The sequence below is a fragment of the Danio rerio genome, chromosome 17 (genome assembly GCF_049306965.1).
Source record: "Danio rerio strain Tuebingen ecotype United States chromosome 17, GRCz12tu, whole genome shotgun sequence".
Taxonomy (NCBI): domain Eukaryota; kingdom Metazoa; phylum Chordata; class Actinopteri; order Cypriniformes; family Danionidae; genus Danio; species Danio rerio.
Genome location: NC_133192.1, coordinates 6207039 through 6225000, shown reverse-complemented (window position 1 = coordinate 6225000; position 17962 = coordinate 6207039). Strand labels below are relative to the sequence as shown.

General features: G+C 35.8%; 1 protein-coding gene across 5 annotated transcripts in view; it reads right to left on the bottom strand.

Annotated features, from left to right (window-relative positions):
• The window catches only part of cdc5l (CDC5 cell division cycle 5-like (S. pombe)), a 453211-nt gene that overhangs the window by 416448 nt on the left and 18801 nt on the right, over positions 1–17962 (bottom strand). For all 5 annotated transcript variants that reach the window (XR_012392666.1, XM_073927071.1, XM_073927070.1 and 2 more), the window contains exons 8-14: positions 16290–16478; positions 12865–13013; positions 10567–10729; positions 6753–6917; positions 6559–6639; positions 3159–3395; positions 887–1084 (exon numbers count right to left, since the gene is read on the bottom strand). Coding sequence is in view for 4 of the 5 variants with exons in the window: in XM_073927071.1 (XP_073783172.1) it covers positions 887–1084; positions 3159–3395; positions 6559–6639; positions 6753–6917; positions 10567–10729; positions 12865–13013; positions 16290–16478 (1182 nt within the window). In the remaining variant the exon portion in view is untranslated. The remainder of the gene's footprint in view (positions 1–886; positions 1085–3158; positions 3396–6558; positions 6640–6752; positions 6918–10566; positions 10730–12864; positions 13014–16289; positions 16479–17962) is intronic.

The window sequence follows — 17962 nt, the reverse complement described above, 5'->3', positions numbered from 1 at the left end:
TTCAAAACATAAAATGCCTAGGAAAAAAAAAATTAATATAGAAAAAATATGAGGAGTCATTTACTCTGTTGATCCTGTCATGTTTAAACGGGAAGTCTGAGAAAAACCAGGATTCAATTTGTCCTTCAGACACTGGCTCCAGAAAATATTAAAACCAGCACAAGACGCAAACTATTTTCAGACGTTCAATTTTGCAATAAAGTGTGACATGCAAAAAAGGGTCAGCGAATTCTCCAAAGTCATGAGATGGAAACAAAAACAATAAAACATCCAACAGAGGAAACACACGCCACGACTCTGAGTTTTAACAAAGCATTACACAACTACACCACTGCTGTCTTTCCCTTTCTTATAACCTCTGCTGTTTCTTTAGATTGCTGTAAGAAACTCCTCAAAGGAGACCCTTTGTACAAGATGTCTCTAAAGCAATCTCAAACTCAACTCCTGGACTCAGGAATCAACTCAATAAATAGATCTGATAATAATAAATAAAAATAAACAATACAGTAACAAATTCAACAAAAAGATGAAATACCCAAGCAAAAAACAGAAGAAAAAAAATTAATAATAAATACATAAAATTTCATAAATACTGAGCAAATAACACCAATAAAACATAAAACAAAAATAAATGCAATATATAGGGGGAAGGGAATAAATTATATAAAAAATAGATATAAAAAAATAATAAAAAGTTAAATAATATATTAAACACTCATCTAAAAAGATTAAACTCCTAACAAGTGAAAACAAAAGTCTCCTAAATTAAAACCAGCCAAAAAACAGCACTTAATTCCTCAAACCCTTCAGTAATGTTCGAACACATATTTTTCAGCCAGACGGCGCCATCTAGTGGCCACAAAGGAGACAGCGATGAAGATCTCACCTCCAGCTTTTTCTCCAGAGAGTCGATCCTGTCCTTCTTGCTGGCCAGGTTAGCTCTGGTGTAGCGGCTCTGACCGGGCAGGTACAGCACCTGACTGTAACACTCCTCCCACACCTGGTTATACGCCTCCATGGACAGATCTCCATGACCCATCCCATGCTTGACCACCTCCATCTCCTGCAGGAGCAGATCTCCAGCCTGACAGACACACAGACTATGAGCTCAAGGCTAAAATGCAGTGAAAACCATACATAATGACTACCAAAACTGAAAGAACAAATTACTTTGGATGTTTGTAATGCATTAGTAAATGTTGACCTATAATTAATAAATGCTGCACAATGCGCAAACAAGCCTTACAGTAAAAGTGTGACAAAAAAATCATATTTAATTCGGTTTAAATTATATGTTTGTGTTTACGAAATGAAGCTAACGGCATATACAAATGTTTAATGTAGAAGTACATTATGATGATAATAATTTGCAACTATTGGAAACAGAGATGTGCTGAAATTGGTGTAATTTCATAATATATCTTAACAGTGCCAAAACTGACTGCAGCCTGTTTTAATTTTGCTGTGAAATCTGACATGTTCTGGCATGAGCTTCCCGCTCTGCATAACTTCCAGCCGCTCTGAATCTGTACCTGCAGATTGACTAAAGCTCCAGAGATTCACACTGAATATGAATGTCATATTAATAATTCTAGATGTCTCCATCCGCCTGTGTGCTCACACGTTTCATTTCATTATATCATTTTACAATAAAAAAAAAAAAATCCCTGCCAGATTTTCCTCCCAGACTAAAACATAAAGTGCCTCTTCCACTTGAATTTAATTTACATCAATACAATGATAACGCCAATAAATCAAATAAATATTGTTACATGCAAACTAACAACCTGCCAATGCAAGTGAACTATGCTTACAATAGCTCATTAAAAAATCTGTTAATAGCCATGCAGTGATATCAAGGGTCAATTAATTCAGGGTATATACAGGAGTTAAATTCGATACATTCTAACATGCTTTTACTGGTTCTTTTATACCAGAGAAGTGATTCATTTGTTCCGAAACAGGGATTAAAATAGTTACATTGTTGCTCTTTTCTCTTGGTGCGGTTCGCTATCACATGGCAACAGGGGCGGACTGGGACAAAAATTCAGCCCTGGCACTGTAGCCACACCAGCCCACATTACCACACTGACACAGCCCCAATCACGGACACGCACATTCACTACTTATATTGGTGCACAAATGGTGAAATAATATAAGCAGTACCATATATGTGATAGATATTTAAACAATTAATTTATGTGACTAGAATAAAAACAACCCGTTTATAAAAAGTTTATGCATACAGTAAAAGATAAATAAAAAAATAGTCTGTGAATTGTCTAGATCAGGGGTGTCCAAACTTTTTGGGCCGAGGGCCAGATGGAAAAAAAAAAAAAAAAAAAAAAAAAAAAAAATATATATATATATATATATATATATATATATATATATATATATATATATATATATATATATATATATATATATGCAGTTGCAGTTTTTTTATTTGCTGTTGTGGATGACGTGTGTTTAGCGTGCAAAGAAATATGGATAACACCAAGGAAGCGCTCTTAGAAGGAAAATTTCAGTATAAAACAATTAATGTCGCATCCCGATAGTGCAAACACATGTGCTATAAGTGAAATGAATAAACTAAATAGGCCGTAGTGTACGAGTGTGAATGAGAGTATTTGAGTGTTTCCAAGTGTTGGGTTGCAGCTGGAAGGGCATCCGCCGTAAAAAACATATGCTGGATAAGTTGGCAGTTCATTCCGCTGTGGTGACCCCTGATGTATAAAAGGACTAAGCTGAAGGAAAATGAATGAATGAATGAATGATACTGATTAAAAGTGCTAATCCACTCTCTTCCAGCAGGCGGCGCCTATACAGCAGCATGAATGACAGTGTTTCCAAAGTTATTGCAGTGAGCAAAGCAGCATCAAGTCAAATCTAATTTTATCCAGTTCATAAACTTAACAGCATCCCAATTGATTTACATTTAGATTATATTTACATTTAGATAGATTTGAAGACAAAAAAATTTAACACCTTAAAAAATAGCACTTCTATAAATTGACTGATCAACTTTTACCTTGTGGACACCTTGTTATTAGTTAAAAAATGGCTTGGAATGGAGTCGAGAGAGAATAGCGATGCATTTTGAAAATCTCAATTTCTGGAGTGAAATTCAGGAGAGTCAAGCAAGCAGACTGCACCTTTTTGAGCTCCTCCTCGGAGACCTTCTCGTAGGGTGTTTTCTCCAGGTAGGAGATGTGCTCGGCGTTGTTGGAACTGGAGTTCACTCCTTTAGTCTTCTTGGCGTCGCTGAAGGGGTGATGCAGACAGTCGTAGTGGATCATGGTGATCATCTCTCGCTTGATCAGCTCTTCTGCCTGCTGCAAATCGGTCAGAGGAGGCTCCACGTTATGAGGACGGAGAATCGTCTCGTTCACCTGAAAACACACATTTACAATGACATTTAGTACATAGTTTTGAAAATCAGCCATTTCTGACCTTTAAACCTGCTGGCGTGAGGTAACGTTTACTCTCCTCTCTGCTGTTACAGCGATACTTCTGGAACTAGACACGACAAAAGCCTGTCTGCAGAGTGGGTTTTCTCCACTGCATCTATCATGGATCAGCTGTGATCGCCACTGCCGTTTATCAGCGTCACTCATCGGTAGACAGCGCCAGAGAATTAGAGCCAGTTACTGTTGAGCTCGTGACCAATCATAGGCCTTTAAAAACTTGCTCGACAGCGCTCAGAAAGCAAGCGGAATAATATTTACGTTTATTTATTTGCTTTAAAGGGCACCTATGGTGAAAAATCTACTTTCAATCTACTTTTCTGTTTGGACAGACGTGTGTAAGTATAGTATATATACGGTCATATTGGGCTGAAATAAACACACCCAGTCCATTTTCTTTCAATTTAACAACATAAAAACGGTGGACAAATTGGAGCGGTTTTCAGATCGACCGCAACTTTACGTAGGAGTGCGGTCCCCCCGCCCACCAATATTGATTGACAGCTGTTGCATTAACATGTCTCCATAGTAATGCATATACTCATATCGACAAGACAGGACGAGCGCAAAACAACCGGGAATAAAAGGTCTGTTCAGTTTGCTAGAATCATCAACTATCATCAGACGTGATCAAGAGTGAGTTTCACAAGTTTAACATGTTTTAAAACAGTGCACGTGTGTAAGGAAGTACAGCGATTCACTTTATCAGCACAGCCGCACAGCCGCGTGTCTCTCTCACTGTCTGTGTGTGTGTGTGTGTGTGTGTGTGTCTTTGCTATGTATGTGTGTGTCAGTGTGTCTGACTGTCTACGCTATGTATGTGTGTGTGCGTGCGTCTGCGCTGCGTGTCTGTGCTATGTGTGTGTGCGAGTGTGTCTGCTTGTCTACGCTATGTATGTGCGTGTGTTTGCGCTACGTGTCTGTGCTATGTGTGTGTGTGAGTACGTCTGCCTGTCTACGATATGTATGTGCGTGTGTCTGGGCTACGTGTCGGTGCTGTGTGTGTGTGTGTGTGTCTGCGCTGTGTGTGCGTGAACTCATTGTTGCAACTCCACAAAAGTTGCATCAAATACTGATTGGTAAAGTTCTTACTGTAGTATTTCTCACAAATGTTACGTGAGATCTGCTTCCTGAGGCAGCCGCGGGCGGGGATTGAGGCATGCTGCTGACAGGCATGTGGGAATGGTGGGCGGGGATGACTCGCCTTAAAGGCCCAGTGCAAAAAAACAGCAACAACCTTTTCCCAGCTTTAATACAGACATTTCAAACAGCTATAATAAATACCCTGACGGGTGTTTTGAGCTGAAACTTTACAGACACATTCTGGGGACACAAAAGACTTATAATAAATATGAAAAAAAGGGTTACCTATGTGCCCTTTAAATGCTCATGTTTTTCTGTGCAAGGGGCCTTTAGCTTCCCAATCTTTTCCCACTCTTTTTGCATGCAAAGTGACAGGATGCAGCTTAATCTCCGCTGCTGTATGGATATCTGTTGTTTATGTACAAAATAAACCTGAATTAACGTCCACAAACCGGGATTGAAGTGTCTTCTTTCGTAATTGTTCTGACACGCGGCTGTGCTGATGAAGTAAAGCTGAAGTGAATCGCTGTCGTTCATTACACACGTGCACTGTTTTAAAACATTTTAAACATGTAAAACTCACTCTTGATCATATTTGATGATGATTGATGATCCTAGAGAACTGAACAGAGCTTTTATTTCCAGTTGCGTGCTTTGCGCACGTCTGGTCTTGTTGACATGATTATACACGTGACTACCGGGACATGTTAATGCAACAGTGGTCAATTAATTCGGTGGGCGGGGGGATCGCACTCCTACGTCAAGTTGCGGTCGCTCTGAAAACCGCTCCAATTGGTTCACCGTTTTTATGTTGTTTAATTGGAAAAAAAAGGACTGGGTGTGTTTATATTACCCCAATATGACAGTCTATACAATATATACACACACGTCTGTCCAAACAACTTAAAAAGTAGATTTTTTCACCATAGGTGCCCTTTAAAGATAATAATAACAAAACTGCTATAGATATTATTTTAATATATCTCTATACATACAGGCATGCATACATATTATAATAAATTAAATATTAAAATAGCATTTAATTAATAAAAAATGACATTGTAACAGTGTTATTTTAGTATAACAGATAGAATTTCATAACATTTCTAGCATTTTATATATTATATAGATATAAAATATTTATGTATATGATACAATTTATTTATGATGAAATATTTTTGTAACAAAATTGTTGTGTATAATTTTGTTTCTATGTATGCGTGTGTGCAATTTTATATGCACTCATACACCATTTTTTTTTTTATTTGGATGTGATACATTTTTGCCCAGCATGAATACATATGGCAAAGTCTAAATGTCTTATGTTTCTTAGTTACAGTTACTTTACGTTATATATAAATGTGTATATACAGTTGAAGTCAGAATTATTAGCCCCCTTTGAATTTCTTTTTCTTTTTTAAATATTTCCCAAATGATGTTTAACAGAGCAAAGAAATGTTCACAGTGTGTCTGATAATATTTTTTTCTTCTGGAGAAAGTCTTATTTGTTTTATTTTGGCTAGAATAAAAGCAGTTTTTACTTTTTAAAAGCCATTTTTAGGTCAAAATTATTAGCCACTTTAAGCTAATTTTTCTTCTATGGTCTACAGAACGAACCATCATTATGCAATAACTTGCCTAATTAATCTAACCTGCCTAATTAACCTACTTAACCTAGTTACACCTTTAAATATCACTTTAAGCTGTATAGAAGTGTCTTGAAAAATATCAAGTCAAATATTATTTACTGTCATCATGACAACGATAAAATAAATAAGTTATTAGAAATGAGTTATTAAAACTATTATGTTTACAAATGTGTTGAGAAAATCTGCTCTCCGTTAAACAGAAATTGGGTAAAAAATAAACAGGGACTAATAATTCAGGGGGGCTAATAATTCTGACTTCAACTCTATAAAATTTTGAATGTACTTTTAGTTACCTATAACACCACTGTTTGGACAGATACACAAGGATGTGTGTGTGTGTGTGTGTGTGTTCTCACTTCTGAAGGTCTTGGTAAATCTCTCTGAACCGATGTGTGTCTCTGGCGCAGCTCTTTCTCCCTCTCAGCATCTCTGACAGCCTGTGGAAAATATCACACAAGATAAATACCGGCAGACACACACCAAACGCAGCACGTCTGGACAGCCAGCGATCACTTCATGAACATCAGTGTGTTTGCAGAGGTTAACTGGCCTGTTTACGCAGTTCGATCTCAGCCGCGTCCTCCACAAAGCTCTCGTCCACCTCCGTCTCCTCCAGCTCTTTCTCAGCGTTTTCAGGAAGAACGATCTCAAAGTCATTTTTGGGCACCGGCAGAGACATCAGACCCAGTCGTAGATGCTCACGAGACTCTCTTTGCTGGAGAAAACACAGAACACAACCATCCAGGAACACCACACTGATAGCAAATACGTGCAGAAAAATAAACATGCAGATATGGCATTTTAGGGAGCAAAATTTGGAGAAGAGGCCTCAAATAAACCTTTTTTTTTTTGCATTTGTGTTTGCAGGCTCGATTTTGTGTTTGGGGTAGGGCTGCACGATATTGGAAAATTTTTTCCCTGCGATATATATTGCGATATTTATAAATATATATATATATATATATATATATATATATATATATATATATATATATATATATATATATATATATATTAGGGATGTGCGGAGCAGCCGGTATTTGTATTTGTATTTGTATTCGAGTAAAATTCAAAATGGCGCAAAAATATATATTTTTTCTATTACAATTCTTATTTACGTTATAGTGAAAGTATTGTTTAATTATACCCATTATATAAATTATAGATATGCAATATTGGTTGTTGTTTTTGAACATGTGATAAGAAATGTCATTGAAAAGAAAATAACATAGAAGCCATTATCTCATCCATGGTTAAACCAACAACTAATAAAATACCATTGTGAATATTATGAACCCCACCACCACCATTCTTGTTGAAGGACACTGAATAGACAGAATAAAAACAAATAATACTTCAAAAAACTGTTCTTCTTCTGAAAGAACTTCTTTCCAATGCACAGAATTCCAAAAACTAAAATTAGCTAAATAAATCTAAATAAAACCCTGCCCGGGAGATCTGGCAGAACAAAAGTATTCTATATAATACTAAAAGATACAGCCCTGCTATTGTCATCTGCCTGCCACAAAACAAACACAAAGATTTTTTTTTTTTTATGTTTGAAACTGACTTGCTGGGGCAGAATGTGGCTGTGTTGATGGTTTGGTGCTTGTGGAGGATTTAGCAGAACATAGCTGGGCTGATTGAGGGGATTGATGCTTGTGGGGGGTTCAAAGACAGTATCAGGAGAGGATGCTTTAGTAAATGTGATAATACATTACATAGAAGGTTGCGCGGTGGCACAGTGAGTAGCACTGTCGCCTGACAGCAAGAAGGTTGCTGGTTCGAGCCCCGACTGGGTTCTCCCGATGTTGGCGTGGGTTTCCTCCGGGTGCTCCGGTTTCCACCACAGTCCAAACACATGCAATACAGGTGAATTGGGTAAGCTAAATTGTCCCTATTGTATGTGTGTGAAAGAGAGTGTATGGATGTTTCCCAGTGCTGGGTAGCAGCTGGAAGGGCAGCCACTGCGTAAAACATATGCTGGATAAATTGGTGGTTCATTCCACTGTGGCAACCCCAGATTGATAAAGGTATTTAGTCGAAAAGAAATTAATTAATGATTATGGATAGAAGATGTTAACAGATGTTTAATATCTCTGCCTCTGCTGATTTCACTTTTGCACACATTATACAGTATCAGTTTGTTTTATCTGCAGCACCACTGACTGTAAAATGCTTCCACACAGAACCTGAAGGTTTTTTTTTTTCTTTTGACTGGTGGAGGACCAAGAAATGGCTTAGCAGCAGTCTCATTTTTTCATAGTGCCAAAATGTATTTGAGGAGTTTTAAGTTAATAAAAAGTGACGGGAAGCTATGCTAAGGTTAACTAGCCTATAGCATATATCTTGCTGTCTGCAAAAGACAGTAATGTAGACGTACCATATAACTCCCATAGGTGCATGCTATTCGACACAACTGCAAAAGCATCGTTTTAACCTTTATAAACGAACGTTAACGTTACTCTGTCAACAGTCTATTGTCTAAATTACCGCGCTAACAGAGCTAACGTTGCGTAAACAGAGCACCCGGTTGCAGACGTCCGATCAAACTCCGCTTCAACTCCGCTACAAGTTTATAAACTGCCTTTGGAACCCAATTAAGGTACAAAAATCTATTTAACAAAAATAATGATGCAGTGAAGTATTTTTTTCGCTCAGCCGAGCCTTCTGTCTGTTGTTGTGGAGAAGCGCCCTCCGACTTCTGACTGAGCGTCTCTTTCTCTCTCTCTCTCTCTCTCTCTCTCTCTCTCTCTCACTCTCACTCTCACTCACGCGAGCATGCACTGTGGTCTCATGAGGAAACGCTGCTTTTTGATATAGTGTTTTTCTTGCTCCAGAATACAAATAATTTTTCAAGTATTTGTTCGAATTAAGTATTCGTAAAAACACGCTATTCGTGCCTTTCCGAATACCGTATTCGGGTTCGGCTCCACCCTTAATATATATATATATATATATATATATATATATATATATATATATATATATATATATACTTAAGATGTACTTTTGCACACATTACATACAGTATCACTGTTTTATCTGCTGCACCACTGACTGTAAAATTCTTCCACAAAGAACTAGAGCAAGTTTTTATTGGCTGCTGGAGGACCAAGAATGACTCACTCATCTATTTGGGTGCCTAAAAGTTAATAAGTGACGGGCATAGATGTATACATCTATGAGTGACGGGAAGCTATGCTAAGGTTAACTAGCTTAGCATATATCTTGCTGTCTGCAAATGACAGTAATTTAAACATACCATAAAACTCCTATAAGTGCATACAATTCGACACAACTACACAAGCATCGTTTTAACCTTTAGAACCGAACGTTACCGTTACTCTGTCAACAGACTATTGTCTTAATTACTGCGCTAACAGAGCTAACTTACATAAACAGAGAGCAACAGATTGCAGACAACAATAATGCAGCGTAATGGAATAATATACCGATCAATTTCCACTTTAAGTACGCTACAAGTTTATAAACTGCCTCTGGAACCCAGTTCAGATACAAAAATTTATTTAACAAAAATAGTAATGCAGTAAAGTATTTTTCGCTCTGCCAAGCCTTCTCTGTTGCTGTGTGGAGCAGCAGCCTGCGTCAGTCACCTTTTACCCCGGTCCCACTCCGCCCCCCGACTCCTGAACGTCTGACTCACTCACGCACTCATGCACTGCTGTCTCATGAGGAAACTATGTATATGTATATGTGTATATATATATATATATATATATATATATATATATATATATATATATATATATATATATATATATATATATATATATATATAAATAAATAAATAAATAAATAAATATATATATATATATATATATATATATATATATATATATATATATATATATATATATATATATCTTTATTTTATTTATTTTTTTTTTGCTTTGCATCGCACCTCCTGCGATGTGACTATCGCGGATGCGCACATCGCAATTTCGATGCTGAAACGATATATCGTGCAGCCCTAGTTTGGGGTATCGATTGGATAATTGCTGCTTGCTATTGACTGATCTCAAGCAAGTAACAGATTGGCTCCGCCCCTATGTCATGTCATAACTTTTGATTTAATATTTATTTATTTATTTATTTATTTATTTATGTTTTAATGCCATAACAGCAGCATTGGTTATATTCATGACAAAACCTATATGAAATATACAATATATAACATGCAATCATATTGTTGTCTTAATAGATATTCATTATACAAAGAACTTACAAATAACTATTGTTATTAAAAAAACATACAAATACTATTGAGAGTTCATGGTGACTATGGAGCAGTGTTTTTAACCTCAGTAAAATGAAAGTGTAATAGTGCTGGTGTAATGTACCATGTGTTTGGAGAAGGACGGGTCTGTGTAGTCTACTCCCCCCTCTTCAGTGTTGATGTTGAGTTTGTCCCGCAATGGTGTCCGGCCTGGAGTCACACCCACTGAGGCTTTGGGAGTCAGTCCACCATGAGGAGTCAAACCCTCGCCTGTGTGACTGGGGGTTCTGGGGAATTACGTTATTCACACAGCATTATTAAACCTGAAATAAACTTACTTACTAAAAGCTTACCAATGCATATATATATATATATATATATATATATATATATATATATATATATATATATATAAATAAAACACAGTAAAACATAAAATTTTTGCTGTATAGTAACACATGTTTATTATATTTAAAAATGTTATTTGCTTGTGTGATTAAAAGTTGCATTTACACAATCATTACAACGTCAAGTGATCCTTTATACTAAACTAATACAGTGATTTCATGCGCAAAGTTCTGTGATCTTAATCTTACAATGGCAGAAACAGAAAAATAAATACAGAAAAATATTAATTCATTGACATTAACTAAACTTTTTTAAAACTCTCAATTATGGAATATGAACATGCAAATATAAAATGCATACTTTATTAGAGGTTTGAACCTACACTGGTCTCACAGTTGGGTTACAATTATCATGCCATCGATTTGGTTCAATTCAATATCTCGATGCATTACAGTGCATTGACGATGCTTTCCATAAACAATTTGATATTTTTATGTCACAGAACAAGAATTATTGTATTAAAATGTATAATTTATAAATATATTTCTATTTTGTACAATTTTGTCCTTTATTACAAGCAGTGAGATATATTACCTGCTCAAAGAAAACACTTTTTGAATGCATCAAACACATATCAAGGACATGCACAGAACATGAGCATTTATAGCAAATAAATAAATGTAAGTATTATCCAGTTTGCTTTCTGAGCACTGCTGAGCGTGCTCTTAAACGCCTATGATTGGTCACAAGCTCAACAGAAATGGCTGCGATTGCCTCTAACGCTCTGGCACTGTTCACCGATGACTGACGCTGATAAACGGCGACATCGATCACAGCTGATCCGTGATAGCCACAGTTGAGAAAACTCGCTCTACGCACACGCTTGGGTCTGAATCAACAAGTATCGCAGTAATGCTCTGGCGCTTAATCTGCCCAGTTGGTGAAATGAACTCCCTAACAGCATCAGAACAGCAGAGTCACTCGCTATTTTCAAGAAACGACTAAAAACTCAACTATTTAGTCTCCACTTCACTTCCTAATCTGCAATTGCCTCTCTGGATATCACACTAACTGTACCCCAAAAAAAAAAAAAAAAAATTACTAATACTTTCCTTCTTAGACTTTACAGACCTGAAACTTGCCTACAGCACTTATTCATTGTTGCTCTTATAGTTGTGTAAGTTGCTTCCTTGTCCTCATTTGTAAGTCGCTTAGGATAAAAGCATCTGCTAAATGACTAAATGTAAATGTAATGCATTTACACATTTAAAATAAAGGTTAATATGAGTAGGCTATTACTATTGTTATTTCTTAAACATGTGCTGAAACAACACGTATAATAATAGTATGTGTAGGTCTACTGTTGGTTAAATGCTACATTTTGAATAGACTTGGAACAGTGAACCCGAACAGACTTTAAATATGTCCTGGTCATTAATGCACAGAAAAGGGATGACATCAGAACACAACTATTCATAATTATAAAGTTGAATTATTGCATTTGAGATATATGCTTGCATTCTGTCATTGACAAAATTATTAGATCATTTTTTACTACTGGTAAAATGAGACATTTGTCATTATTAGATTCCCTCCTGCATTATATAGGCTAGAGTAGTTATACTGACACTGTTAAACATTTATTCTCATGCACAACACCATGTGTTCGCTCTGAAAGAAAAACAAATTAAATGCTTGTCATAATCAACTCTATAAAGCGACATTATTATTTAAATGTGTGCGTGCTTTCGGTTTCATTTTCACTGCTATCTGCGGTTCATACTTCCCGCACGGCTCCCAAACGATCGCTCTGTGCCACAAACTGAATGTTACAACTCTATTACCTATTATTCACAGCCTATGCAGGTTCTGTTCACTAAACTAGACGTCATTCACAGGCGGGCATATATATATCAAATTATGGATAAAAACAAAAGCTAAAATGAAATGAGCAAAAATAATAAAATAGGAAATTAATTCAAATATAAAACTCTGATTCCATATTAACACACACTGAAACAGGAATAGCATGAGGCAGATTTTCAAGGAGCAAATTTGAAAGCATGATGGGCACCTGAAGGGTGTAGACAGCACAGTATTGGGCGTCTGGACAACCTGTCTCTGCGGTGTGACCCCAGAGAAATCACTCTCATGAAGAGGAGTGTTCAGTCCTCCTTTCAGAGGAGTGTCCACATTGGTAAGAGCCATCAGGTTCTGAGCCTCCTGTAAGGGTCAAACAAATATTACATTAAATTGACATGACACCAAATATTCATGCGTTCTTGATTGCTGCTGGTTTTCTCTGTCGGGAAGAGGCACAGTTTGTAATTTTTACTGTTGATCATCAGTTGGCAGCATTAACCCTTTAGATAAGCCTGTGCAAAAAGTGTCTGCCTTTTAAATGGAGTTGCATGTATTAAAACAGCAGATTACAGTATGTGTGAGAGCATAGCTGCTTATTTAGATTTTCTCAAAGTGTATTGTTGAGTTGTTGAAAAAAGGCCAAGGCATTTTCCCAAAATTAATCAAATTTCATAAGCTGAAACAGAGAAAGTCCAAATAAGGACTCAAAATCACCCCAGAGTGTATGAAAACATCCCCAACAACACACAAAAGTTAGAGATCATAAATTGACATCCATAACTAGATTGCAACCTGTTAAATATGTAAAACAGCTAAACAATTAAATACTGCTTCTCGATTTTGGGAAAAATCATAATCACGATTATTTTGGTCATAATTGTGATCACGATTATTCAAAATGATTATCAGTTAAAGTCAAAATTATTAGCGCTCCTGAGGATTTTTTTTTTTTTTTTAATAAATATTTCCCAAATTATGTTTAACAGAGCAAGGAATTTTAACAGTGTTTCCAATAATATTTTTTTCTTCTAGGCTTATTTGTTTTATTTTGGCTAGAATAAAAGCAGGTTTAATTATTTTGAAACCCATTTTAAGGTCAATTTTATTAGGCCCCAAAAGCAATAAATGTTTTGAGTGTCTGCAGAAGAAACTACTGTTATACAGTGACTTGCCTAATTACTCTAATTAAGCCTTTGAATCACACTTTAATCTGAATGCTTGTATTTTGAAAAATATATAGTAAAATATTATGTTCTGGGATCATGGCAAAGATAAAAGAAATCAGTAATTAAAACTAATATGTTTAGAAAAAAGTAAAAAAAAAATCTTCTTCCCATTAAAGAGAAATTGGGGGGAAAAGGGTTGCTAATATTCAGGAGGGCTAATAATTCTGACTTCAACTGTATACATACAGTTATTTTACACCCTGCAAAGGAAAGAGAAATAAATACAATAGAATAAAAATATGAAACAAACTGTGATTTAAGCATCTTCACCCTAAGAAAAACACTTAAGCTACAAAAATTCTAGAGCAGAGAGGGGTTTTCTCCTTGTTGTTTGATTAATAATAAAAACAGACGGCAGCAGGAGTATTTCGCGCGGTCACTTTAATGGTTTCTCTTTCACGTCTTTTGATTCTCAACTCGTTTGTTTATTACACAAATGAGGGTTAATATGAATAATCACTAAACACCGCGTTTTGACACCTATTTGACCATTAAAGCGCTCACGTTAAGATGACTTTAGTTGTCTGCGCTCCTCTGCTTGTCTCAGTGTGCAAATGAGACCGAATGCTGACCGGCCGCATGCTTCTGGCCGCACACACACATAAGCATCGGTCTTTCGTGCTTTTAAGAGCAACAAATGTGTACAGCTGGAAAGGGGGCGGCATATGATGCAATAATTGTTTATCTCGATTAATGCTTTTTCATAATCGTTTGAAGCCTAAATTTAAATCGAATCGGATTTTCGATTAATTGCACAGCTCTACTATTTAAATACGATCAAAATACAGAAGTCAACATTTAAAGGTGCAGTAGGTGATCTGTGTCAATGCTAACCACATAGTCACACCCCTGCCTTCCAAGGCCACACCTCCTGAAACACGAGTACGCGCACCTTAAAGATGACAGCAGAACCCTCACTCAGCAACTAGTGATGGCCAGCAGCATGGAGGAATTACACTCATTACTAAGCCACACTTACATGCTATATCAGACCAAATATTCAGAGTAAACAATATTGGGAGTGAGTCACAGGTTGTCATTGTTCAAAACTGAACCAATGTGAATATAAAAGCAACTTCAGCTCAGTTAAGCAGGCTACGTGGAATAGCGCTATTTACTGATGTTCTGCTGTTAAACTGAATAAAAATCAACATTATCAATGCTGTAAAAGGACCTTATGAAACTGAAAATAGTCACATCAATCTCTCGCCGGGAGATTTCAGTGGCTTAACACGTCTGTGCAGATAATCCATTCATAACAACAACATCTACATCAGCTTAGCGTGAAGCTAAAATAGTTTTAAAACAGAACATTACCTGTCTAACAGAAATACTTTAGCCATGGTGTTGCCCTTCCTCCAGCGTGCAAAAGTCACTCCAATATTAATTCAGAATTTTAAAAAGTTTTGATTCAGCATTCGTTTTTACCGCTCGCGCTCTTTCTTTCTCTCTCTCATGAACCCGCAGCGCGTGTATGCACAACCGGCGGATCTGCAGTTAAAGGGCTGCGCATTAATTCAAATCTGCATTTGCTGACAGACAGTTTAAGTGACTTATCGGAATTATGGGAGATCTCAGCCCGACAATTAATTGGATGAACATTTTTTAGTCTTATGCCTCACCCATAATATAAAAATATTTAGATCATTACTATTAAATCATACATTTAGATCATTAACTATTACAGATCATTTACTAGATATTTACTATACAAATCATTACTATTGGACAGTGCAGAGAGTTTCTACCAGCACCACAACATTTTTTTTCTAAAGACAATCGGCTACTGCACCTTTAAGAGACTAAGAGTTTTGAGTTTATTAAGCTATGCAACAGAGTGTTTAAACTCTTTTATGTTAAAAAAACCCCCACTTATTTACACACTTTGAACAACTGAGGTTAAACTTAATATAACCTAGAGCAGGGGTGGCCAATCCTGTTCCTGGAGATCTACCTTCCTGCAGATTTCAGTTGCAACCCTTATTAAACACACCCGTCTATGATTATCAAGTGGATTTCAGGTCCTAATTAATTTGTTCAGGTGGGTTTGATCAGGGTAGGAGCTAAACTGTACAGGAAGGTAGATCTCCAGGAACAGGATTGAGCACCCCTGACCTAGAGAAATCAACACTCGTATGCCTTGATATAATGTAAATGATGCCTCTTTATGAAGCATGTAGAAAAAATAAACATGGCACATTTCACATTCCAAAAAAACAAACAATACAAAAAAGTATTTCAGAAAGAGGCATCATTTACATTATGTTAAAGCATACAAGTCTTGATACTCAGGTTTCCTTTTAAATGTGCTCTAGAAATAAAAGAAGTTGAAGTTAAAATAGCATTATAAATAACCAGACAGTGACACTCAGCACAAAAACAGACACACAGAAGCATCAGTGGGACGAACCTGCAGGATCTTGTCCTGTGCGGCTGGAGTTTTGGGTGTGCGCAGGGCCATGGAGTTATTGGTGACGTTATATTCAGACAGAAGCGCACTGGAGGCCGAGTTAGTGATGCCAGACTCCTCTGCCGTCTGACGGGCTATTTCACTGGCCTGACCCAGTTTGACCACCTCCTCCAGCTCAGCGTCAGATATCTGAGAGAAAAAAATGTAAATAAAGTTTAGTCAACATTAAATAAACGCAAATGCATCATATAACACATGCTGCAATCAATGTTATTAGATTTTCTTACTGCATAATATGATTGTACTTATTCATTTATACTAAATACATTTATACAATTTCAAAATTTGAAGCAAAACTAATAAAGTTATTTTTACTCTACGTTTAGTTTGTATCAGTAACTTTATACTATGCTTTTGCCATTTACAAATAAGATTTTTTTTTATTTAATTTATTTGGCAGACAGGTTGAGATTAGTGTAACAGTATTATCTTTTACTTAGTATTATATAGAATTTGTTTAGATTTAATTTTTCTATTTTTCATTATTCGTAATTGTGTTGTGTCTAATACACATCATTTTACTGTCAGTTTAGTTTGTGTCAGTAATTTTAATTTATTATTTTCTGGCATTTACAAATTTGAGATTTGTTTTTCTTTAATTTATTTTTGCATTCATATTTATACTGCTTTTATTTTACCTAATTTGTATGAGATTTTTTTTTTTATTAGATTTAGATTTTTTTTTTTATTCTATTTAGATTTAATTTATTCGGCAGACAAGTTGGTATTAGTGTTAATGTAATCTATCTCACTTTTTTTCCATTTGTGTGGTATTTAAACATACATTTTACAATCTTAATTACGCTATGTATAAGTGTACTCAAATTTTATATCCCTAGATTTGTGGTTGGTATTGCAGGGACTAATTTGAGTAGTATTTATAATGTTAAACATATTACCAGCAACAATATTTATTTGCAAACTCCTTTTTTATGGCACAATGAAACTAATGGGTTTCATAGCGCAGTGCTTTCTGTGCCTGGTGTGAAAGCTGACAAAATAAGAAAGCAATCATAGTAAACCTAGTTAATGCATGAAAATGAATTGTGGAAATTGAAATAAAAAAGGACAAAACACTTTAAATTGCAACAACTTAATTTTAAGAAGCAAATATTAATTAATAGTTACTAAAATCAGGGTTCCCGCTCTTTCATGAACAGTATTTTACCAATATTTTCAAATGAAGCACAGCCATGAAAGCCACTTACACTTAATATTTACATTGAAAAGCCAGAGTAATGACAATGTTTTGAATGTGTCGTTGTCAAAAATGTTGATAAAAACATTTTAAACAGTCATGTTCAAAGAACTTGTTAAATTCAATACTGGTAATTTTCAAATGTGGTTTCTGAAATATTGATAAAATGTGCATTATTTGTCAGATCTTGTACAAGACTTAAATGTATGATTTTTAAATGAATATTTTATAATTCTTTGGTGCTGATTTTGACAGAAGTGCAATACAATTGCTGAAATAACACCATACATTTCATTTCAAATTTAATTCAAGGACCTGTGTTTAAGTACTTTCCAGGCTTTAAATACTTATGTCTGAAATTAAAGTACTTTCAAGAAGTGTGGAAACCCTGTAAAATAATCTGGTAGCTGTTTAG